The sequence below is a fragment of the Ahaetulla prasina genome, chromosome 4, assembly GCF_028640845.1.
Source record: "Ahaetulla prasina isolate Xishuangbanna chromosome 4, ASM2864084v1, whole genome shotgun sequence".
Classification (NCBI taxonomy): domain Eukaryota; kingdom Metazoa; phylum Chordata; class Lepidosauria; order Squamata; family Colubridae; genus Ahaetulla; species Ahaetulla prasina.
The window spans coordinates 32754846-32781016 of record NC_080542.1 but is presented as its reverse complement, the minus strand read 5'-3'; the positions used below and the strand labels follow the sequence as shown (position 1 = coordinate 32781016).

At 39.4% G+C, this 26171-nt stretch overlaps 2 protein-coding genes across 7 annotated transcripts in view; one reads left to right on the top strand and one right to left on the bottom strand.

Annotated features, from left to right (window-relative positions):
• Positions 1–7049: 7049 nt before the first annotated feature.
• LOC131198815 (testis-specific serine kinase substrate-like) lies at positions 7050–23502 on the bottom strand. The gene is made up of 8 exons (XM_058183920.1): positions 21332–23502; positions 18337–18571; positions 16258–16353; positions 13535–13618; positions 11843–11892; positions 11435–11593; positions 10304–10441; positions 7050–7910 (listed from the first exon to the last, which is right to left on the bottom strand). The coding sequence occupies exons 1-8, from the start codon at positions 21424–21426 to the stop codon at positions 7769–7771; spliced, it is 999 nt and encodes a 332-aa protein (XP_058039903.1). The 5' UTR covers positions 21427–23502; the 3' UTR covers positions 7050–7768.
• Positions 23503–24591: 1089 nt separating this feature from the next.
• The window catches only part of AP2A1 (adaptor related protein complex 2 subunit alpha 1), a 36470-nt gene continuing 34890 nt past the window's right edge, over positions 24592–26171 (top strand). For 2 of the 6 annotated variants that reach the window (XM_058179810.1, XM_058179814.1), the window contains exon 1: positions 24592–24779. In XM_058179810.1, the coding sequence (XP_058035793.1) occupies positions 24607–24779 (173 nt within the window). In that variant the 5' untranslated portion in view covers positions 24592–24606. The remainder of the gene's footprint in view (positions 24780–26171) is intronic. The other 4 variants (XM_058179813.1, XM_058179815.1, XM_058179811.1 and 1 more) reach the window with 3 other exon arrangements.

Here is a 26171-nt window from a genome sequence, read left to right as displayed (position 1 = left end):
CAGGTCAGTTTGCTCCTTTGTTTTCAAGAACAGACGTGTCTATTTCAGGTAAGAGGATTGTGTCTGAAGTAGTCTATAGTAATTGGGCTCACTGGCCTTTTCTTCTTTGGAGCTCTTATTCCCACCTTAGGCTAGACCTTTGGCATGAACAGCAGAACTATGCATTCCAAGCTGCCACTTCTCTGATTTAATGGCCTGACCTTAGTGACACATCTACGTTTGTTAAATCCTGCAGATCAAAGCTGAAGTACTTCTGTCTGATTTTATGGAGGAGGATGGAGGAGGAACAGCTACTCTCCAAAACAACGTGAATTGCACTGCAAAAGATGCAGATCTATGGAAATTGACAAGTCAATTTTACAATCAAGGAGTTGCACCTAGTGGGCTAGAAGAAAAGGGCATTTGGGAGAAATAACTTGAGTTTTATTTCATGGGAATTTACTTTATAGTGCTATACAGAGTACTGACACAATCAACTCCTGAACTGAGAAAAATAGGAAACTCCCGATTCAATAAGAGGGTATACAATAACTGGGATTCCATCTGCTTAATAATAGCAGCTGAGAGTTCTGGAATTGTTGTTCGTGCAAAGTAGTCACATGGTCAGTCTTATGCTATTTTCTAGTGTGTTGTGGGCTCTGCATTGCTTTTCAATAGATTTCTATGTATAAAATTCTGATTTTGATTTATAAAGCCTTCCACAATTCTGGATATGCTATTTTATGAACCATCTTTTTCAAGTAGATCTGTGCATCCTTTCAGGGAGGGGCTTTTTCGGATTCCCTCCCATTACAAGAAGACTTAGGAGTTGACTCTCCAGAGGTGGTCACCGATGGCTTTGATCAGCATTTAGCATCCCCTAAAAAGTGGTTCTGCTCAAGTATTCCAGCGGGCCATGAATCCGAGTGAGTGTGCTTCTTGCTCACACTTGCCACCTTCCTTGCCACCTTCTTGTGGTTCAACCATCTTCTGTGCTTCCAGATGAGGCAAACAATGAGAGTAGCAGACATTATGAGAAAACTCTCCCAGTATGCATCTGAATGAGGCTTCTTTGAAAGCAAAGGCCATCCTCTCTTGTGATTGTATGTTTTCAATGGAAAGGGTGAGGGAAGATTGGGGCAGAATATTGGGCTTCTCCCCAACCTCCATGGAGCCCTTGGGCAAGTTCTACTCTTAAGACTACAATAAGGAAATGAATAAGCAGCACTGATGGAATGGCAGATGGCAATTAAGGGTCCTTGTTGTTCTCCAAGCTTGTTTTCTTACAGACATTTCATTACCCAAACTAGGTAACATCATCAGTTCTAGTAAGGAATGGGCTTTGCTCTCAGTTTAAGTTCTAATGGCCTGCCCTGTCAGTGTTAGTGGATATGGCCTTGGAGGTTCTTTGGTTGGACTGTTTACTGTTGACTTGTTTGGCAGTTCCTTGTTTGGGGTATTGTTTACTTGGTTGTTGGTCTGATGTTAATCTTAGAGTTCATCTTTGCTCATAGATTAGTACATCTATCCCTCTGCATTATGAAAGAAAGTAGTCCATTACTATTTCTAACAATCAATACATGTACTTTTCTTAACCAAGAGTTCTTCTGCTTGTACTGTTTTCCTGAATCTGATGAGGAAGGAGATGTTTTCACGACAGAGAATGATTCCACAGATGTTAGGGGTCTGCCTTGGGGAATAGGAATGAAAGATGGGATGTCCTCTTTCTCATCAAGCCAGCTTGGTCCAGAGATGAAGACACTACCAGCCAGCTGGTGAGGAATGAGTTGCAACTACACTTAACTGTCTGTTAGTGCTTTGCCAACATTCACAATGTTGTGAAATATAAAGCAAAAAGTTGAGGCCTTTTATATTTTTTATATTATTTTTGTACTTGAACTGTGCTGAAAAGTCATCACTTTTTTTCCTCTCTCTTTGCCCTTTTAATTTTCTTTAATTCTTTCTTCTGAATTTTTCTTGTGCAATGAAACTTAATAAAATTAAGATTAAAATATAATCATCTCACTCTGAATTAGCACTTTTCTAATAACAGCCAATTAAAAAAACACTCCCTTCATTCAAAAATTCTATCACGAAAAGAATCTTGTGGCACTTTAAATAATAACTTAACTGGGCCACTAACTACTTACAGTATATTTGTTATTAAGGTACATACAACTCTTGAGTTTTTATAATTGCAATAGACTAATAGGTTCTCCTTCTGAAAATTCCCTCTCCCCCAAAAAAAGATTTATACTTGATGGGTTTGGGTATGTATACTGTTTCCCCGAAAATAAGACATAATAAGCCCAATCAGGCTTTTGAACGCATGCGCTAAAATAAGCCTCCCCCCGAAAATAAGCCCTCCCTGAAAATATTTAAATGGTAAGCTGGAAATCAGGTAAGACGGCGTCTTGCTCCACGCACTCCAAAATAATAAGACCTCCCCGAAAATAAGGCCAAGCGCTTATTTCGGGATTCAAAAAAATATAAGACAGGGCCTTATTTTCGGGGAAACACGGCATGTCTTTTCAATCCAAATTATTATTGTTAAATTTATTTGCTGCCTATCCCACCATGTCTACTCTATATATCACTTTTGAAAAGAAAGGCTAAGCATTTATTTGGAAAAGCAACTTGGATGCTCATCATAGTTTGTTTTTCTTTTAATTTATCGCTAAATAAATCATGTTCTCCCCAATTCTGACCTTCCTCAATAAGAGGGATTTGCATCTGGTAAAATCAAATTGAGAAGGCAACCAGAAATATTTATAAAGGTATTTGTCATTCTTCTGTATAATCTGAAAGTTAATGGGGTTACTTTGGTAATTTTGCTGTAAAGGGAAAGAAGCTCATTGAATGAGGAAGTTGAATTTCCATCCCTCCCATTTTAACTTGTTCTTGTTATTTATTTATTTATTTATTTATTTATTTATTTATTTATTTATTTATTTATTTATTTAATTAATTAATTATTGGCCTCCCATCTTACCACATACAACTCTGGGCAGCTTACAATCACGAAAGATAAATATAAATATGCAAAAGACATTAATAAGTTAAAATAACTAAACGCTATGATCCAATTAAAGATGGGGAGGGCAGAGGCAGGTTGGGGAGGAGGTGGGATCTGTTGCTCAACCTTCAACCACCTCAACTGCGATGTTCCCCCACTGGAACCCTAAGCTAGCTGGCAAAGGAGGGTCTTTGGGCTCTGGCGGAAGATCAGGAGGATTGGGGGAGAAAATGCTCCAAAAGCCAGGTACAACAGCAGAAACAGCCTTTTCCTGGACTCCATCCACTGGACTAATCAGGGTGACAGGGCTTGCAACAGGACTCCTGCTGGCATAGCCCACAGTATCATATACGGGTGTTCTTTCATTTGTGCTTCTTTTGTTTCAAATCTCAATAATACTCTGTACATTTATGCATGTTCATCATTTGCACAGTTTTTTTTCCAAACTTTGGCTTGAAACCTGAAGAACTTTTTTTACTTTAATTTTTTGTAATAATTGTACATCAGAAAACTATTAACATATATAGCCTATCTCCAGCTCTTCTCTTGATTTTATTTTACATTCTCTCTGAAAAAATTCTAGTCTCAGAATAAGTTAACCATTTTATCTTTTGTAGAGTGCTTCATGTGCTGAAAGCTATAAAGGTATTTTCAGACACAACTTAGAATTATATTTGGTCCATGTTCTCAATATAACTTCTAACAACATGCTTTTTAAACTCTACATTAACCTAAGTTTTGTCATAGCATAAGTATCAACACTCCCCAAATTTCAAATGATTTAACATAAAAAGCTTTCTGTTTCTCAGTAACACCCATTCTTTCATCCAAACCAAACGATCAGATAAAAAGTGTAATCTCAAATTAGGTATACTCAATCTTAATCTTTTTCTTGAATCGTTCTATATTAAGTTTTGGTGTTTTTTGTCAAACTAATTTAGGTAAATTTTAATATTTTTCTAACTATGGAGAAATCATTCATTTTAATCCCCCATCAAACATTTTTGTTAAAAAACAGTATTAATTGCATAAGTCATTTGTAAAAAAAAAACTTCCATTATCCTCATTTGGGATATACATTCCAAATACTAGTCTTAATCCTATTAGTTGAGCTTTCACTTCAATGTATCTACCATGTTCTTCAGTCAATACATATACTGTTTTAGTTGAGGATTAACACACAAAACAATTTTTTAAGGGGTTGACGAAATAAATTCTTCACCCAGATTTTTATTAATTAAATATTGTTTTATATTTTTCTTTCTAATATGAATTTCTTGCAAACTAATAATATTTTGTTTCAGGTTTTTTTTAAATAAAGAAAAAAGTTGCTTTGGGAGAGTATTTGCTGCAGTTATATTCCACATTAGACATTTGTAATCTATGGTCAAGCCAAGAATGTAGACAAGTCAATACCTATGGCACTCAATTCAGTATCATCTCTTTAAAAATCCTTTTGCATTTGCTGTAGTGATTGTGGTGAAATCTGCCTTGAAATCTCCAGATTCCTGTTCATCCATGCCATCTGCCCATCTGATTCCAGATGATGCGCAGAAGTGGATCTGGACCCCATGACTTTTGAAAAGTTTTTATCAGAACTTGGTAGTAAATTGTGCACTACAGACTGACACCAATTGGTCAGATAAATCATGTAAACAGAAGATAGGTTGTGAAAATTGCTGAGTTGTGTCTTTGATTGGGGGAAGTCCTGAGCAGAGTATGAAATGAGCCATTTTTGTTAAACGGGTCCACCATCAGCAAAAGGCCCCTTTCCCCCTTGTTAAATGTTATAAAGTCTAATGATACAGTGGCCCAACAATATATTGGGATGGGCGATGGCACCAAAAGTCTTCATTACTTGTCTAGTGTGCGTTTTGTTCTATGACAGGTTGAGCAGGTTGCATCATCCCGATTCATGGTGATCAAAAATCCCATAATTAAATTGTCTTGAAGAGTCCAACTGGCCTGCAGCAAGTATGCACTGACCACCAGAACTTAAGAACATCTACATACATGCTGTCAATTCTGGGGGTCAGTGCATACCTACACAGAGTATCAGCCTCTATGATATATCTCCATGTTTCAACAGCTTGAATATTTGCAGCTTCTACTAGTACTACTACATAGTCATATCTGAAGGAGGACTGATTCTGATGCAAAAGCAGTCTTTAAAGCTCCAAAAATACGTTATGCATCTTCATTCTAAATTAATGTTTTCCTCAGCAATGGGCAGGGCCAGTGAAATCTACAAAATGATATATATATATATATTCAATAGTAATTGACAAAGCCAAACAAATGGTCTTGGCAGGACATGTGATAGCTAGATGTCCCTGGAGCCCACAGTACAAATACAACCCTCTCCGTACCTTTGAGCCTTTCCTGTTTCAGTCGGTTGATAGTGAGCTACCCTGACTTGTGTGGTTTCTGCTGAAGATGTAAGTTCAGAGATAGGCATCGATCTGCAGGGAGACCGTACGCTTGACAATATGTTGTTGGCATAAGATCTAATATTCCATTATTGTAAACACCCATCAATGACTATAACCATGTTGCTTGTATCGTTACGATTTATATTGTTTTGTTTCCTAGTATGATTTGACTGCTTATTAGTAACTTATGACTATCACTAAGTGCTTTATCTTATGATTCTTGATGAATGCATTTTTTAAATTTCTTTTAATGTACACTGAGAGCATATGCACCAAAAGTCTTCATTACTTGTCTAGTGTGCGTTTTGTTCTATGACAGGTTGAGCAGGTTGCATCATCCCGATTCATGGTGATCAAAAATCCCATAATTAAATTGTCTTGAAGAGTCCAACTGGCCTGCAGCAAGTATGCACTGACCACCAGAACTTAAGAACATCTACATACATGCTGTCAATTCTGGGGGTCAGTGCATACCTACACAGAGTATCAGCCTCTATGATATATCTCCATGTTTCAACAGCTTGAATATTTGCAGCTTCTACTAGTACTACTACATAGTCATATCTGAAGGAGGACTGATTCTGATGCAAAAGCAGTCTTTAAAGCTCCAAAAATACGTTATGCATCTTCATTCTAAATTAATGTTTTCCTCAGCAATGGGCAGGGCCAGTGAAATCTACAAAATGATATATATATATATATTCAATAGTAATTGACAAAGCCAAACAAATGGTCTTGGCAGGACATGTGATAGCTAGATGTCCCTGGAGCCCACAGTACAAATACAACCCTCTCCGTACCTTTGAGCCTTTCCTGTTTCAGTCGGTTGATAGTGAGCTACCCTGACTTGTGTGGTTTCTGCTGAAGATGTAAGTTCAGAGATAGGCATCGATCTGCAGGGAGACCGTACGCTTGACAATATGTTGTTGGCATAAGATCTAATATTCCATTATTGTAAACACCCATCAATGACTATAACCATGTTGCTTGTATCGTTACGATTTATATTGTTTTGTTTCCTAGTATGATTTGACTGCTTATTAGTAACTTATGACTATCACTAAGTGCTTTATCTTATGATTCTTGATGAATGCATTTTTTAAATTTCTTTTAATGTACACTGAGAGCATATGCACCAAAGTCAAATTCCTTGTGTATCCAATCACACTTGGCGAATAAAGAATTCTATATGAAGACATAGCTGTATTAATTCTTTCAAAAGATCAGAACATTCAGTTTTAGCTATATCATCTAAAGTTTCATTTATCAAATCTTCTTTAAATTGATATATGCAGTATTATTCTATGTCAAATTCTTAGAAATTAACTTAAATGTACTTACATATTCAGCCACTGTGTGGCACCCTTGTTTAAGTTCCCAAATGTGGTGACTCCTGCTTTGAGTTTTTATGGGACCTATATACATAGCCCCAAGCTGAGGAATGAATTTGGCACAGTTGTCCAGCAGAGGTTCAGTAATGGGGTCCCAAAAACAAACAAACAAACAAACAAACACCACATTTTGAGCTCCCATATCCAAAAATCTGAAACTTGCATACGGAATATGTTGCATCACACAGAATTCACTATTTTTGGAATACTTTTTCCTTCAATGTCTTTAGATTTATTGTCCAGGAGCAAAGCTTGATGTTTAGCTAACATTTTTTTCACTTTGTTTTACTGTCCTATACCAACCTTAGTGCTATTATCCTCCCCATAAAGTATGGGAACAGTTATTCAGAGGAGAAGAAGAGCAACATAGAAGTGCACAGGAAAACCACTCATTGAGGACTTGGTACAAAAACTGTAGTTGAGTGATATGTAGCTCTAATCAGATCATCTGAATCATATTTGGACTTGGAAAAACAACAGGAGGCTGCAGTCTCCAAAATCAATAGGACCAGAAAAAAACAAATTTTAATTTACATTTATCATTACAATTAATATTGTTGATTGTTCCCTGTCAATGTAATGACTTTCACTTTCAGTCACACTGAATCTATCATTCAGCACTAACAGAAGTGCTCAGGAAAGCACATGCAGGATTTTCATTTAACTTTTGGGCTGTGGACTGAATTCCCTGTATGAGTCAAGACAAGAGGAAGAAAAGCTTAGGGGCAAAGTTACGGTGCTTTGCCCTCTGAAGATCCTAAATTTAATCTCCAGTATTTAAAAATATTTTTCTGCCAGAAATTTTGGTGAACAGATATCTGATTAGAATGAGAATAGGATTCAGGGTCTGGTCTGCATCAACTTAGGATCGGAAAAATGCTCCAGAAAGACTGCACTCTGGAAACATTTTATTGGGGGCAGGAGGGTCTAGGGTTAGTCTACTCTGTGCCTCACTGTGTCATCGTCTTCTGCAAACGCTGGCAGCTGGGGCATATGCCTTCTGATTGGGCCCGCTGCTTCAGCTCCTCCAAAATGGGTGCCATCGCATGTTCAAACATCTTTCGCAGCACCTCTGTATTCACAATGCTGTAGCTGTGGGCGGGAACCAAGAGGTGAAAAAGAAAAGAAGAAAATGTTGCGCTAACTGAGGAAAATTTTGGTAAAACAAATTAGAGATCAAGGTCAAATGCATATTAAAAGGTTATACAATGTATTGATGGAAATAGATTCAGAAACAGAATTAGTTAAGGATTGTATGATTAAAATGGGCACAAAATATTCAACAACCTATAATGATGGAAACGTGGGAGAAAATTTGGATTAGGAATGTTAAATTTACTCAAGCACAAAATTTAAGAGAAAATTTATACAAAATGTTTTATAGATGGCATTTAGACCCTAAAAAACTGGCATGTATGTATCCGAATATACAACCTAAATATTGGAGATGTGATTGTGATGATGCTACCTATTATCATATATGGTGGACTTGTAAAAAAGTCAAACCATTTTGGATTAAAATATGGTGGATTATGCAGAATATCTTGAAAAAGAAGATAAAGTTTACTCCACAACTGTTTTTATTAGGTATAATTACGGATTGTACAGTAATAGAGACTAAATTAATATTGAACTTAATATCAGCAGTGAGACTTTTGGTGGCGCAACATTGGAAGAAAGAAGAATTGCCTACAATTGAAGAATGGACACTTAAAGTTTCAAATTTAGCAGAAATGGCAAAAATTTCTGCGTACCTGAAAGATTATTCACAAGAACGATATATAGTAGAATGGAGAAAATGGATTGATTATATTCAAAATAAGTATCAGACTAAAAAGTATCAAATAGCTTATGAGTGATTGTAGGAAATGTATTATATTTGGGTATTTGTTTAAAAGGGGAAAAGGGAGTTAAGGGATCAATGGGGGAGAAGAGATTATAGGTTATGGTTTTTGTAGTATTCTAGCGTATGCTTGTTAGATGTTATACCCTGTATTTTGCTCTGGGAAGACTCTTGGGGGGGGGAAGGGGGAAAGGGAGATAATTGTTAAAAAAAATTATTATAAAACTTTTTCAATAAAAAAAAAAAAGAACTGGCAGAGTGGTCTCAAAATACTGTTAGAAGAAAAGAGAGGAGGTTGGCAATACATGTATTAAACATCTAAGCTGGAAAGAGAGTTTTAAAAAGCATCCATTTTAAAGCCCAACTCTTCTTGATTCTTCTAAATATGGATGCCAATTACATGAGCTTTAGCAATTTAATTTTTTTTAAATAAATGAAAACAGATGTTCTTAGGAATCTAAAGCCAATGCCAGAGACTGGATTTTGTAGAAAACTGCATTTTCAGCAGCAGCCAATTAACCGTTTATGTAAGTAGTCAATTCACTTGCTTCTGTAATACTGAACCTTCTCTTCTGTGAACTGAAAAACTACAAATATCTGCTGGTCAATGAAAGGAAATCTATAACATCAAGTCAGTATTTCTAGGTGACATACCATTTATAGGTTGCTTAAGCAAAAATTTTGGATAGTCCTTGAAAGAAAAATCTTAGTTTATAGTTGTTCTGATATATCAGGCCCATCTAGTAAGAAAGTATTTTTCAATCTTGGCAACACTAAGCTACGTGGATTTCAACTCATGCTCAGGAATTGTGAACTGGCTCAGGAACTTTGGGAGTTGATGTTCATACAGCTTAGTTATCAAGACCTGGCTTTCCCCCGCCAAATACTGGGTGGGAGATTTTTGTGTCATTTGACTGCTTGTAGATTGGTTTTGGTTGGATGAAGTTACTTTGGGAATTTTAATGTTGGGAGTTTATTACACATTGCTTTCTGTTGGTGCACACTACCCTGTGTCAACTGGGAAGCTATTAAATTGACTTAATCAGTCAATTCATCATGCTAAGTCATAATATGGTATGTTTGGTTTTATCTTAGGTTTTGTGGCACATGGGGATTATAAACCAGAGATTATACCAAGGCCAGCATCCAACTGCCATGCCAAAAACATCCCAAAATGTACTGTCACACTGTAAAGACAGAATACCAAATTTCTATGGTATAGTTTTTGAGTCAAAAAGGGAAAGTAAGTCTAGAAATAGAAGCCAGAGTTTCATAGGTGAAATACATTTTTTCTCTTAACAATTTCAGACATAGGAGGAAATCTCTCTGGTATAGCATACCTCTTCTGAGATAAGCAAGTCACTGGAAGACCTGTTGCAACCACTATTAGGCTGGGAAGTCAAGCAACAGTACAAGTCCACCTGTGGTTTATGGCTTACAATAGTAAGACACAGACTATCTGTAATGCTTTGTTTAATAAACTGCAATTAAGGAAATCATTGCTTAGTGGTTTTATGACACTGCCCTGAATGAAATGAAGGAAACCAAACCTAACTACATCCTTCCTTAGTCTAATCTTCTGATTCTCATTATCAGGTTGATCTGTATTCTTCAATTCTGACCCAGAGGTTTAACTAGGTACCTGGAACATCTAGCACAATTAGGAGGCCGGTCGGATGCTTCCATATTCTTCAGTGTTGCAAGATGTCGGGATATGTCTTCCAGAAGTCCATCCAGGTCTGCCCGGACTTGAGTGAGAGATATTGATGCCCGCTTTGCCCTGGCATAAACGAAAGGGAAAACAGCAGCTGTAAGTGAAACAGCAAATTTCCACAATTTCCAAATTCACAGCCCTATAACAGCTCAGAGAGATATATATTTTGCCTGCCTCATAGAACAGTAGGCTTTCTTATCTGTGGAGCATGTCTTGAAATTGGAGCAATCTCATTTTACACAGTCCAATTAGGTTGACTGAAGAATGGTGACTTCGTGGTTTGGGATATTTGTGTTCCAGGAGAAGCTGCACACTCCCTGTTCCTCTGTATTTTATTTTTTCTTACTCTTCATTACAATGGGGGAAGTGGGGGAGCTAGATGAGGGATTTCATCTGCAACTGGAGACTTGTCAAAATTATGCTGGAGGACTCCCACGTACCCTGTTTATTCTGAATCTGATGTTTGAATTTTTCTACCATCTGATATTTTTGAAGCAAAGAGAGATAGAATTAAATGTACACTGTTACAGAAAAAAAGACCTGCTGAGAAAAAAGGCAGAGGCAAGGGATCATTGGCAGATTAATGAAGCTTGCCCTTGGAAGTTCCACAAACATTAGAAAGCTTCACTTTTTAAAAGAAAAAAAATACAGTAATCAGTTACAGGGCAACCAGGCACTAACTAATAATATACTAATATTCCCTACAAAGGTGTAGGCTATAATACTGCATCAATACAAAATGAGGATCATGGAACTTGTAGTCAACTTTTCTAAACTACACTTCTATGAGGGAAAAATTCTAGTATAAATATGTAGGGAGTAAACCCCATCACTACAAAGACGTGCTATCATTGCTAATAATAGACCTCTGGTTGAAGATTAACTCTAAGGAACAGTAATCAATGGTTTGTTATTGACTCCATCATCTCTTAAATCTGGTCCTTCTTTCACTAGGAACAAGAGGCCAAAACTCAAAAGGACCCAAGAGAACTGGAGATTGGAGGAGAGAAATGGCTGTCTAGCTTCAAGGGAGCCTCTTTGCTCAAAAAAGGCACATACGCAGCAGAGACTTCATCCAGTTCTTCCCTCAGCGTCCCAAGCTCCTGGCCTTGTTCCACTTGTACCCTTTCCCTCTGGGGAAGCATTCCCTCCAAGCATAGCCCCAGCTGGGCCAATAGCCGCAACACCTCCTTCTGGGCCAACTCCAGCATGCATTTCCTAGAGCGAGATGTGATAGAAAGAGACCGGTTGGAGGATATCTTGTTGCCTCCATCAAAATCAAGGCTCCTCCCCTCCCATTCCCTCCTCAGAGAGGTACCAAGGGAGCAGCAGTGCACTACTGGAGTTCCCTCTCCCCAAAGATGGGCAACCTTGGGGATGTTGCCATCATGCTACTTATCAAGTACAAAAGTTGCTTGGAGACCCCACTCGCCATCCCCTGGTCCACCAGTTGCCATGAGGTCTTACCAACGAAAGTCTTCTACTTGAACCTGTTGCTGTAAGTTACGCAGTTTCTCCTAAACACAGTGGAGGAAGTGACAGAGACGGAATAAGATTAATTGGGGGGTATTATTGAGTATATTTATGTGCTACTCTCTTTTCCCATTAGCATGCTGATACCGTAAAATGTTTGAGAGTTCAAGTCCACAAAGAAAGTAACAGGGAGCAACAGAGACAACAAAATACCTTTCTTCAACCTGGCATCCTCCAGCTGTTATAGATCACAATGCTCTTCATTACCAACCATATAGCTGGGTTAGCTAGGCACTCCAGTTGTGGTAGTCCAATACATCTGGAGAATGCCAGCCTGGGAAAGGCTAACATAGAACAAAGTTATCCTTGCTGGTAGTATGTGTATGTGTGCATATCTCAATTACTTTAATTTCCGTTGGGGGCATCTTGTGGGGCAGGAGTCAAAGAAATCAACATGGCGGTTGTGATCACTCGATTAAATCCTGTCCATTTGTTATGTGCATTGCAACAAGCTTAAAACTGGGCCAGGATTCCAGTTATGTGATTCCAACTATCTTATTTAACAAGCTGATTTGTTTCTTCATTTCCTTTCTTTCCTGCCCAATGGTCTGCTGGAACAATTGGTCACCTTGGCTTGGTTTGGCTTGGCTGCAGATGTGGTACACAAGTGGGCTAAAGCAAGAGGAGGAACATATTGTTCATGTGAAATATATCCTTCACCTCAAAGTGAACCTTTAGAAAACACAGCTCAGCAAATCCTCAGAAGGATACAGTCTTGTGTTGCTTTCTTTGTGAATGTTGGTGATGAAATCCAAATAATTCCAAAACGTTTGAATTTAATAAGAGGGTAAATAAAAGGGACAAACTGCAGGATCACTTAGAGCATTTAAAAAAAGGGACAATTCTTCTACCAGAAATCTGTGGATGGGCAAGATGGAGAATTTGCACTACCCTTTCCCCCTCTCCCTTTTATTTAGGAGTCTACAGAGGTCAGCAACTAATTGTATGTGTCTGTCTTGACACTTATCTATATAATACTTAGATAACCCACCAGGAAATGATATGACCATAAATAACTCTGGAGATTAATTAGATTTCCACCCCAACTTTGAATGGGAAACTCTAGCTGCAAGCTTATTTCTAACTCTTCTGGTTCCTTCCAGTGCTATTCCTTTCAGGGGACTGGTCCAAAGACCCCCCCCCCCCCGCCTCAGCCCAGCCTCCTCAGAGGGATATGGTTGGAAGAAACCAACCGTATGTGCATCTATAGGTGAGGGCAGGACTAGAGCCAGTGTCTCTTCAGGGCCAGTCCAAAGTTGTGTCCAAAGTACACAACGCTGGTGAGACTTTAAAAGTAAAATCTCAGAAAAGGTAACCACAAACCATTTCCATATTGCTGTTTAAAAAAAAGTATACAAGAAATCGAGCATGGTTGAGGGTGCTTATTTCTCTTGCAGCTTCCTTTTCTAAATTTTCCAACTATCATCTTGTGCATAGGTGAGCCTGGGACAGCTTTGATGGTTGATAGCGAACCTGAATTATAATCTCCTTAATTTCTAGTAAAGATGGTTTTCTCCTGCTAAAAGGTTCATGCTTTGTGGTTCTTGTTTTTTTAATTTGAAAGAGAGTCCCTTGATAAAAATGTAAAAAAGGGAAAGGCAAAAATGGGCATCTTTTTTCTCTCACCTGCAAGTGGGCTGAATTTTCTTCCAGCACGCTGGTCTTAATTTCAGCATCCTCCACAGATTTTGTCACCTTTCGGCAGCTTTCCTTCAAGGAATTTCAGGGGAAGGAAAAAAACTCAGGTGGCAAAAGCAAGCAAAGCAGGCAACAAGCAAGCAAAAGGAATGAGCTAATATGGATTTCCATTCAATGCTGTGCATCTCCTTTTCTATAAAAGTTTTTTCAATAAATTGGGGCAAGGAGGAAATTGAAAATTCTCCCATTTCTTTCTCCTCTTTTTAATGATAAATCTGATCACTTGAACATCTATTAAAGGACGAATTTCATTACGGCATTGGAAACAAACACAGCATCTCAGTAACTCTCTCCCACATCCAAATCTCCACTCCCAGGGATTTTTTTTTAAAGGAAAACTATTTTAATATTTGCAATTGTCCCTGTCATTTCACTGAATACATAATAAAAGCAAAAACAAACCTTTAATTCTGCTTTGGTAATTCTAAAGCAAGCACTGTACCTGCTGCCTAGTGTTCCCTGAGCTACCTGGCACCATTTGCCCATTTTCTACATACCGTTTTCTTCTAGAGAAAAAATGAACTTGGCAAGGAGGTCTACTTCAACCATCTGCAAGGCTGATCTTAATTGTCTTACAATGGAGCAATGCCCTCTTACAAAGAATATCATATTATAATCAAACTTGCATTGATCCAGGTTACCTTGTCCAGTTAGAACAAGCCCATTCTACTCGTACTGGCACGAGGGCCTACTTCAGAACTCATCAGTCAAAGAACTCTGACTATCGGGATCAGAAAAAGAGTCTTCTCTGCTGCAGCACCCATCCTTTGGAATATCTTATTGTCTGGGGTAGGGGTGTCAAACTCAGTTTCATTGAGAGCCACATCAGGTTGTTTTTGATCTCAGTGGGGCCAGGGGGGGGCATGGCCAACTCAATGTCACTCATGTGGGGGGCACCTGTGGTGGCTCAGTGCTAAGGAAGGCTTCCCTGAGACCCTCCCTCACTCTCATTATAATCTCCTTCCTTCCTTCTTTTTCCTTCCCTCTTCATTCTTTCTTCTTCCTTCCCCTTTCCTTATTTTTCCTTCCTTGCTCTCTTCCTATCTTCTCTCTTTTTATTTTTCTTTCCTCTTTCCCTTTCTCCTTTCCTGTTCCTTCTTGCATGCTCAAATGCAAAAGGGCAAACATTTCTCCTTTTGTTTGTTTTTTTTACTTTGTTCTGCTAGCCCTCTGCCAGTGAAAATGGAGCCCCGGGGGGAGGGCACAGGTGGCCTCCCCAGGCCCCTTTTTCAGCTGCAACTGCCTTCTGCAGCCCTTTATCAGCAAAAACGGGAGCCGCTTTTGCTGGCAGAGGGCTAAAGGAGGCCACCATGGCCAAAAATAGGGTCCATCATGACCGAAAACAGAGCTCCATTTTCACTAGCAGAGACACCACGGGCTGGTCCTTTGCTGTTTCCAGGGCAGTCCCACGGGCCAGATCTAACACCCTGTAGGCCATATCTGGCCTGCAGATCTTGAGTTTGACACCCCTGGTCTAGGGCAAGATTTATCCCCAGCTTCCAATCCTTTCATAAGAGCTTGAAGACCTGGTCTGCCAGTTGGCTTTGAGGCCAAATGAGGGGAATTCCACACTGGAGGTGGTTTGCTGAATTGATGGCAGACTCCTCCTTCCCTCCCCCTTGCCCTCTGCTCTCCACCCACCCATCTTTTTAGTTATATTGATAACCCTGTATTCTCTTGTGCTCCTTTTTCATTGTTTATTGTAAGAGTTCTATTATTTTACTTCTGTCCTGTTTACATTCTTTTCATTTTTATTACTGTAAGCTGCCTAGAGTAGCCCCACAGCAGATAGGCAGCAAATAAATTTAACAATATATAAATAAATAAAATAATCATTGCATGTAGATGCAATAGTTCTATGACAATGCCTATAGTGTAGGCTGTCAGAACCAGGATGGGGAGAAATAGACTCATACTGAACCCAATATGATGTTAATTCAAAAGTCAAGGAATCTTCCTTGACCTACGGCTCCTGTTGGAAGAACCAGGAAGATTTTTGCCTTGAGAAAAAAAGTGCCTGCAAATTGGTTTGGAACAATTCTATTTGGTTTGTGGATAATTGTGTTAAACCCTATATATGAATTATTGTATTTGCTTATAATGTATTAATTGTATGCTTACTCAAATGGATTAAGCAGTAGACAACCTAGAGAGTGTGATCTCACAATGCTCCAGGTTGGTCTCTGAAAGCCTGACAGATTTTACACAGAAAGCCAGATCACTGTTAGAATTCTTTCTCATTCTGCCTAAACAAGCAGCTGTGTGCTTGACCAAAGTTTGGAGCAGGGTCTGGAAGTAGTTGGATAAATGCAAGCCCGTAGCTTATACATCCAAAGCTGAATTGTTGACAGAACTTGCTCCCACACTGCTTGGACATCAGCAGCCAGCTTTTCCAAGCAGAGCTCAAAAAGTAAAGCCAACCAAATGAGGCAAAATTAAATCTGATTTCACAGGATGGACAGAATTTAGCCTCTCCTCCCTCAAATTGGCCAAGTGAGTCAGACTGAAGCATTCTTGCCTTGGTAGCCTTGGGAAAGAGACTAATTCTATTCTATATTCCTGAGTATAAAAGCAGAACGAGAATGGTGAACCTGAGAGTCTAAAACTTCAGTTATGTAGTAGCTTATACAAATAATCTACAGCCTCCAGACCTGCAGGTTGTGAAGATGGTGGGTGACCTTGGATGTCTTCTCTTTGAGGCTGGTGATAGAATCCTTGGCTCGTAAGAGGCCACTATTACTCACTTCCTGCTGGGAGAGAATATGAGAGGGAACTGATCAAGCAAACCATAACCCACTTACTTCTGACTAATACACACTTCCAGACATTTATTTCACTTTCAAATGTTTTAAATGGAGAGGGGCAGCTGTCAGGTATAAACCACCACACCCACACATCTAGACTTCAAACTATTTTATTGTTCTATGTCTATTTCACAAGAATTTTCCCAAACTGGCAGCTTTGTATGGGAAAGACAAGATAAGGCTCAAAGCATGAAGGGGTGAGTGGGTGAATGTTAGACCTTGCCTCTTGTGTTTATATAATGCATCCAAGCTAATTCCCTGCTTGAGCCCTTCTCCCAATTGGGACAGTTGCTTACAAATATCATCTGAAAAACATTCTCTATAGCAGTGGTTCTCAACCTTTATAGTGCTGCGACCCCTTTAATACAATTCCCCACGATGTGGCGACCCCAACCATAAAATTATTTTCGTTCATAGGCCTAAGTAACTGTACTTTTGCTAATGTTATAAAATTATTTATAATATAAATAATTGTGGCTTACTTCTGCTGTTTAGCAGAAATTTCCTGAAAGCGACCACAGGCTTGCCCTGATGTGCTTCAGGAAGACCGCTGATTGATTTCATCGCGGTGATAGGCAGCGATCTCAGCGCACCTCAGCAGCCGCAGAAGGGGGAAAAAAGTGGCAAACTGTTTTTTTTTAATTTATCGCGCCTGAAGCCATATTGGCTAGCGATCTGAACTGCTTGCGATTGCCTTGAGGGCGGAGGCATTAAAGCGGAGACTCCTCCTTGCGCCTGAAGCCAGATTAGGCTAGCGATTGGGAGTGATTGCAGCTGGCTTGAGAGGAAGACATCAAAGCAAAGATTTATCTCTTTTTTAATTCATCACGCCTGAAGCCGAATTCGGCTAGCGATTTGAAGAGCTTGCAGCTGGCTTGTGGAGTCAACCATTGGAGCGCGATTCTTCAACTTGCAAGTATTCTTCCCATATTTCTGATGGTCTTAGGTGACCCCTGGCAAATCGTCATTCGACCCCCAATGGGGTCGTGACCCACAGGTTGAGAACCGCTGCTCTATAGAGATGGGTCTTGTTAGGGATCTAAAAGTTCATTACTGATAGTTAGAATCTTTCAATGGTACAACAGCCAATAAAATAGAAATTAAGCTTGTATATACAATATACTTTTCATACCTGGGGGGAGGGTGTCAAGGCAAAGAGGACAAATAAATATTCGGAACAATATAAAAGGCCATGCTTGGGTGTAGAAAGTAAATGAAGAAAAAGGAATGGCATAAACAGATCAATATAGAAGTAGGACTGCAGAAGAATAAAATCTTCAAGAAAAGCCCTTTTCAGGAAAAATATACAAATACATTGTTAAATTCAGGATTGGTAAGAACATGAAGTTAACAACAAATTAAAAGAAAAATTAAGATAAAAAAATTGCTTGCCCAAACAAATGCTAATCCCAACATAAAGAAATAGGAATTATTTTCTAGAATGCTGTAGGAGGCCCACAAATTGAATTATTCTCTAAAAATACAGTGTTATGATCCTCTGGCTCTTGAATCAATTGCAACCAGTCATCCAAGACTTCCTCAGGAAACATTCCTGAATTTGCAAAAGCATCAGTAAGGGATTCTTTGTTTGGCTTAAACCTTGGTTGCTATATATTAATACCAGTTTAATTTTCTTCTGAATATGGAAGCTTGAAGAGGGAATAGCAGATATAGACAAAGCTAGAAGTTCCGATAGGATTGACCTTTCTGTTCACTAAGGAAAGATGAGAGAATTGGAAGTAACATCTTATGGCATAAAAGTAGCTCTACAGACCTAATCAGGTTATTATTTAAAGTGTCATAGATTCTTTTTCGGGAGAGTGGGGAATAAATATTTTTTGTATATTATTAGAACAATGCTTCAGGGATGGATGCTTAATTGACAAAGCAGCACCAGGTATGTGTGACAGTGACTCATTGCCTCACCTGCTGGTTGGAAGTATCATCTTCATCTTCTGACCAAGCTGGCTTGATGGGAAATAGAAGATCCCGCCTTTCGCCCCCTGCTCCCCCTGGTGGACCACCATCATCTGTGGATTCATTCTCCGTGGTGGAATCATCACGTTCCCCATCAGTTAGATTCAGAAGAGAAACATTAGTGCAAGCAGAAGAACGCTTCAAATTCAGATTGAGACTTTCACTGGTAAAATGGGGCTCAACTCTGGTTTGGGAAAAAATATATTCATTATCCTTAGATATAGTACCAGACTACTTTATTTCTTACATAATATATTGAAGAGAGATAGCACTTAAAACTTTTATACTGCTTCACAGTGCTTTATAGCCCTGTCTAAGCAGTTTACAAAGTCAGCATATTGCCCCCAACAATTTGGATCCTCATTTTACCCACCTCAGAAAGATGGAAGGCTTAAGCCTGCTGAGATTTGAACTGCCAAATTTCAGGCAGCCAGCAGTCAGCAGAAGTAGCCTGTAGTACTGCACACTAACCAATACACCACCATAGCTCAGATGGGTACAACAAAGGACTTTCTGATGCTTTGATCCTAATATATTCTTTGGTAAACTAAGATTTTGGGATTACTGTAGAGAAATCCCACAAAATTATACTGAAAATTCTGAGAATTGAAGTCCAACATGTTGGTAGGCATCTGGTCTTACTTCGTTATTGCATCATTTATGTTCCTCCCCCAAGTCTAACAAAATTTTGGTGACTCACATAAAATCCTATCCATCTCTCCAATAAATTGCAATAGCAGAACAGGGAGCAGTCTGTTCCAGGAGATAGACAGAGCAATAGTAAAAAATGTTCCCATTCCCAAACTTCTTGAAGTGGGAGAGAATCCAAAGAAATAGCACAGCACCTATTTGAAGAAGGTCAGTCATAAAGTAGCACAGTCCAAATCATGGAAGATTTTAGCCTTCAGCATTTTATACAAGGAAATTTGTTAATTAATGCAGAGACCATAGCATAATCCTGCCTGCTGAAGTAGATCTCAGCTCACAGCCTGTGAGTACCAACTATAGTCCCTCTATAGTAGAGTCCAACTATAGTTTTAGGTCATCTTCAAAGGTAGTATGATATTCCAACAGATTGGAATAAATAGGTAATGAGAATAAGAGGGACTATTGCCAATGTCTTTCACTCCCATTCTATGTTCAAGTGTCCCAAGGTCTCAGTTTTCTTCTCTTGACATTACCAAATATAACCAACCACTCAGTTATGAAAGAATGGAACCACTACAGAATAAGACCACCCACCCATCCACTTGCATGCATACACACCCATCTCTTAGATAGTCCAGAAGACTATCATGATCAGTGGTACAAAACTTTACTGAGGAGTCTAAACGAACAAGGACATGGGCCATGTATCCCACAAGAGCAACTGAAACAGTTTCTGTACCACAGCCAGATCTGAGAAAACTGGAACGAAAAGAGATCAAATTATCCACTTTATTTAGGATTGTCTGCAATTGACACCCTACTATTTTCTTCAAGATCTTCCTGGAAAAAAATAAAGTCTGGAGACCTGGCAGAAGATATCCAACATAAGCAGATCATGAGCCATCTTCTTCAGACTATGAGGATGCTACTTCCTCCCTTAAGGAACCATTAACGTCCTCTCAAATATGACCACAAATACATGCATACAGAGGAGCTAGTTGAACATGAATTCAAGTTACCAATGGCAAAATTAATGTCACTGAGAACCCTGTCTGCTATCTCAAAGTTCACAAGATCACAAGAACAAAGATCAAAAGATCAATCCCCAAAAGACCTTTTTAGATGCTGTCCCTGCCACTGTGTTGGATTCTGCCCATAAAAAGTCTAAGTTAGTTCAAAGTCTTTAGAAAAAGCTACATCTATAAAAAGTCATCGGAAGAAATAAATCAAACAAATACAAAGCCAGGATTCTTGAAATCTCAGTGACAACCATATTAAGGTGCAATTTCTTATCTAGTTGAACACACACATCTTATTTAAGACAGCAATATTAAGAACAATGTACATAGGAACCCTGGATATTTCTCCAGCACTAAATTTGGAACCAGAAGATGAAGAAGAGAACAGGAAGGATTTGTCCCATTTGCTTAGGCTGGAATCAGAAATAAGCTTTTAAAAAAGCACAGGGATAGAGCAAAGACTTGTATATTTTTCCCCAAAAGTAAACTGAGAGTGTGAATTCATGGGTTTAAACCTGCAATGTATGCAGAAGAAGGGCTGACTGACTTTTGAAATCTGAGCAATGGCTCAGCAAGTCAGTTAGAATCCCAAACCAGACCCAAGCTAGAAACAAGCCAATGCTGGTATTAGATGCTACCTCCAGGCCTAAGTTAAGCTCTCCTAAGCCTGGGTTAATATCAATAACCACTATTGCTGTACCTGCTTTAGATCAGATGAGATCACTGCCTACTTAGCCTAGTGTTGGACTATAAACATTCATTATTCTCAGCCAGTTTGACTATACAGGCTAAAAATGGGAGTTATAGCCAACAAAAGCTGGGATCTGAGGGCAGCAATTTTCCGTGATCTGAAGGAGAAAGCTTGTGTGTGTGTGTGTGTGTGTGTGTTTGCACATCTTCTACTACCATGCCATGGACTGAATCTGAAACCTTCTGAACACAAAGCAGATGTGCTATGTATATCCTGTTTCCTATATGGTCTCACATGCTACAGTTATTTATTTCCACCTCCACCCCTTTACCTTCCCAGGTGACCCACCCATGGAAAGAGACGGCTTTCTTCTTTTTGGGGAAACCTTTGATGATAGTAGGCTTTCCCAGCTGATCCTTGGTGCCCTGAGCCCGACTCTCAATCCCTATTGGCGTGTCTCCAGCCTCATTTATTTCTTTGGACTGCCAGATGGTCTTCACTACAATGTTGGCCATTATAGGCTGGGTTGATATCTAATATGAGCACAAATTTTCTTGCCTGCACCACACCAGGAAACATCTATTACCTACAAGCCAACTGACTCTCTAGGCAGGGCAGGAATCTTCCAGCTGCTTTTATGACCTCACAATTGCCATGGAGTTGGCAATCACAATCTTCCATCCACAATTATTCCACCAACAATTAGCACAGTCTTCAATGAAAAGAAAAGTAATTCAAATAATTATTTCCTAATTTGAAAGAATTGTATGGATTGAGCTGAAGAAATATATTGAACTGCTAATTGCCTTTTTCTTTTTACACTTTGCCCAGGTTAAATTCAACCACTAGTTAGCTATGGTTTGTTAGATTTCTACAAATCACAGTTAAACAATCAACCAGATTTACATATCACACACAAACTTATGCATCAAAGTTCACCATGTAATAATTCAAAACCAAATAAACTATATCACCAGTATGATTTAGATACGTAAACTCAAACATTATACAAAATTTCAAACCAATGTATTTAAATGGAAACAATTATATTATTGTGTTCCTTAATATTTTCTATCTCTTCCATATCTTTCAAAAGTATAACATCTGAACAAGACTACAAAGATACTGTATCATTTGCTTTATGTTTTCTATATCAACTTGAAACTTTGTTTCCAGTCCTCTGGCTAGTAACTCACAAGTAATCACAAAGAGAATTTAGGAAGTAAATTTTAAGAGCCTGCGTGCAACTGGAATTCAATAAAAAGTTATAAGCTGCATCCAATTGATTGTCAGCATTTGCCAGTACTGTAAACCATATTGGACTTAAAAGTCACAGCAGAGATTCCAGATTGGGCTGAAGATGTAATGATATTATTGGATGTTACCAAAAGATAATATCCAAAGCATTCTTTGAAAAATTTATTTATGAAGTGAAACACATAACTCATGAACTATTGAAGACACCTGACTGATTGCTCAGACAGTGGGCTGGTTCAAATGCAACAGAATTAAAGACTAGTGCAGGTAGTCCTCGAGTTACAACCACAATTAAGTCAAAATTTCTGTTGTTAAGAGAGACATTTGTTAAGTGAGTTGTTTCATTTTACAACCTTTCTTGATAGTTGTTAAGTGAAACACAGTTTTTAAGTTAATAACACAGTTGTTAAGGGAATCTCACTTCTCCATTGACTTTGTCAGGTGGTCACAAAAAGTGATCTCATAACCCTGGGGCACTGAAACCATCATATATATGAGTCAGTGACCAAGCATCTGAATTTTGATCACGTGACCATGGGGCTGCTCCAATGGTCATAAATGTGAAAGATGGTTATAAGTCAATTTTTCCAGTAGTTTGAACGGTCACTAAATGAACTGTTGTAAGTCGAGGACTACCTGTATTGCTCTCCAGTAAATCAAAGAAAAAAAGTGTATTTCTTTTGATCAATTTGAAGTGTTGACTAACCACAATAGTTGAGTTGATGTTATGCTTAACCACCTGAATATACCCAACTGAATGGGTTCACATTCCACAATCAACTGCCCTGATATTCCTTCTCAATTCAACCTATTTAAGATTGTTGCATTGGCCATAAAATGAGGAGACAGCTCCAGATATGCTAATTTAAACTCCCAAAGAAAAGGCAGGATATGAATGCAATAAATATATTCATTGGCTAGTTTCCACATAACACCAAACCATAATCTGATCATTTGGCTTAATACATGAAAATCCACCTATACCTTAGCCATATCATGCCATTATGATATGTCAAACAAAGCTTTAACATTTCCCCTTAGTGTTATGCGGTAATCAAGCTGTTTCCGTTTTCGATGCATATGTTTGTGTGTAATATTCAGATAACTTAAAAGGATCTATGTAGCAAATAAGCTAAGCCACAGGTTTCCATGTGCCACCATAAAAATAATACTCGCACCTTCAGTTTCCTTAGTTCCTACACTTGTACTCCCATGGAAAGTCAGGAAAAATGATTTATTAAAAGTATTAAAGGAAAAACATTTCTCCAACAAGAAAAAAAAATTGAATGGGAAAGGAAGCAGAAATGTAAACGGTGGAGAATATATAACGTTGTGACCCACACCCTAAAAAACCGGAATATACCTGTGGTTTTAGTCCTAATGAAGTAAAAGTTACATTTGATTCTTTGCTAAAGTAAATTTTGCCCTTAAAGGAGAAAGGGGTAAAAATGCACTGAGGAACTGGAAGACAGAAATAACTGTCTACACCGGGCTGCCTTTGGTCGTTGTGCCGCCTTCTCCAGAAGCCAATTGGCTGAAACATTTATTTATTTATTTATTTATTTATTTATTTGTCATAACAATATATACAAGCGTTACATAAAAGGTTATAAATATATGAACGTATATATGAGGAGAAATGAGGTACTAAAAACGTGTATATACATAGGGAAAGAAACAGTAGGACAGGAACGGTAGGCACGTTTGTGCTCTTATGCACGCCCCTTTAGAGTCCTCTTAGGAAAGTGGTGAGGTCAACCGTGGACAGTTTTTGAGTGAAACCTTTGGGGTTATGAGAAGAAACCACAGAGTCAGGTAATGCATTCCAAGTATATACAATTCTGTTACAGAAATCGTGTTTTCTGCAATCTAAACTGGAACGGTTGACATTGAGTTTGAATCTGTTTGTAGCTCTTGTGATATTGTTATTGAAACTAAAAAAGTCATTGACAGGAAGGACATTACAACGGATGATTTTATATGCTAAACCCAGATCCAGTCGAAGGCGATGAAGTTCCAAGTTTTCTAGACCCAAGATATCAAGTCTATGATGACATGATGACGATCCCCGCCGCTCTTTTCTAAGGAAAGCAGCTCGGTTTCCAGGCCTCTCTCCTCCGCAGCCTTTCTTTTGCCGCCTTTCCACCGCCAGCCTTTTCGGCCAATAAACCAGGGACTTGAGCTCGGAGGACATGGACTTCTCGCCCAATAACAGCTTCCCAGAACTCTTCCCCGCCCAGCAGCGAGCCGAGATTCAGCTTGCCGATTTCGCAAGAAGCATCACTCAAACCGAAGAGGAAATGGGCGGGGCAGCCTTTGACTGACATTTCTTAAAACCTATCAAGATATTCAAACCGAAGGGGCACAGGGGAAGGCCGGCTTAGGTGGGCTTCTTGTGAACCAACGTCCAATGGAAAATGCAGAGCTGTGGAGGGGACTTATCTGACATTAAGATTCACCGGATCCAATAGGGAGAAGAGCAGGCGGGATTTAAACCTACTGACCAATCCCTTAGAAGTCTGGATCGTTTCTGTCAATAGAAAGCACCGCGGGTTTGAAAAGCGGCGCCTCTGCCCAATAGAGAGCGAAAACGTTTCGTGACTGATGGAACGAGGGGCCAATCGGATATGTTTGGGTCGGTTCGGTGCAGCTGGGCCAGGTTCGGGCGCGGAACGGAGCATCGCCGTGGTCCCGATCCTCTATCGTCACCATGCCGGCCGTTTCCAAGGGAGACGGGATGCGGGGCCTGGCCGTATTTATCTCCGATATCCGAAACTGTAAGTGACTGCGGTTAGGGAGCAGACAGGCGGCCAGAGGGGGGGTCCTTCAGAACCGAATGAATGTTGTAATGCTCGGGGAGGGAGGGAGGGGGGCATTGGACCTTGGGGATAATTCGGGCGGGTGGAAGCGGCCCGTGATTGTGCTCTGCGGCGGCGGCAGAGTTAAGGGTGGTGATGGGTTTAGTGCGGGGAGAGGGGGGGGGGCTCAGTCTACTGAAGGCAAGAGACTTGAACCTCGGGGGAAAGACTGCTGGCTGCCCGATCGTCTGTTCAGTGGGGCTTCGGAACAGAGAAAGCAGGTAGGCTGGGAGGAGGCCACCTAATGTCAAGGTAAGGGCGAGGCTGCCAGTCACCAGGCATGCCCGCCGTTCGGATAGGCAGAGGCCTGTCAGTCATCGGAGGAAGATACAAGTTGGGTAAAGATGGCACGGGCAGCGGGGATCCTGGTTAACTGAAGGTGTGTGAACGTGGATGTCGTTCAGTCTGAGATTTGTATCTGCTGTGGCTATTTTGCTTCATCCGGATTTTTAAAAATTATGTAACTAAAGAGGGCGGTGGGGAAAGAAGTGGAAAAGTTGCTTAGAGGGGTAGAAATTGGGGATTGTGGCAATTATAGGGCGACCGAAATGGTGGAGAATAAGAAAGGGGTTCTGAGATTTGTTTAGGGATAAGGTTCCATCCCTCTTACTTCCTGCTGCCCCCGTATATAAATATATCCAAAGATATTGCCTGGAGGGAGACAGCTGTCATATGACGGATGGATAAATACAGTATGCTTCCTAACTGCAATAGGCTAGGGATTGCTTTTGTAAATTTGGGGGAAGATTGTATGTATCGAGGAGTCTGTGTGTGATGACTTAAAAAAAAGAGCTGCTGGACCTTTGCAGAAGGCCTTAAACGTAGGCTCACTATATTTGATACAAAACTTGAAATTACTTTTCTGTACAGTATTTCTTGTTGCTAGTCATCTGGATTTTTGCAGCCTAAAATATAAGCCTTATTGTAGGGATGTTGCTGCAAAATAAGAGGTTGCTATTTAGAATCTCCATAAGGGTAAGAAAGATTGAGGAATTCAGATTGTCTTATGGAAAACAAGTGAAACAGGGGAAGGCTTCTAATCACTATAAATTGTCAGCTTTTCTAATATCAATTTGAAACTGGAGAAGTTTTAGTTGTCATTGAAGTCAAATGGGTGAGCCTGATGGAGCATGGTTAAAGCATATATTTGTAGCTTCCTTCAGTAATGCTGAAAAAAAGTAACCAATTACTGGCTTTGATAGCATGTATTCAGGCCCTTATTTTTCAGATATGTTTCCTTAGTCATGAAAAAAGCTGTAATGATCAAGAGACCAAGGATATTTTATTTTATAAAAAGGATATTGTATTTTA

Coding starts and splice junctions, on each gene's coding strand:
- LOC131198815 (XM_058183920.1), bottom strand. CDS start 21,426: ATGGAAGATTGTGATTGCCAACTCCATGGCAATTGTGAGGTCATAAAA. Junction 16,354..18,336: donor ATGATACTTCCAACCAGCAG/GTGAGGCAATGA, acceptor CTCTCCCAGCAG/GAAGTGAGTAATAGTGGCCT. Junction 11,594..11,842: donor CAAGTAGAAGACTTTCGTTG/GTAAGACCTCAT, acceptor ATCTCGCTCTAG/GAAATGCATGCTGGAGTTGG.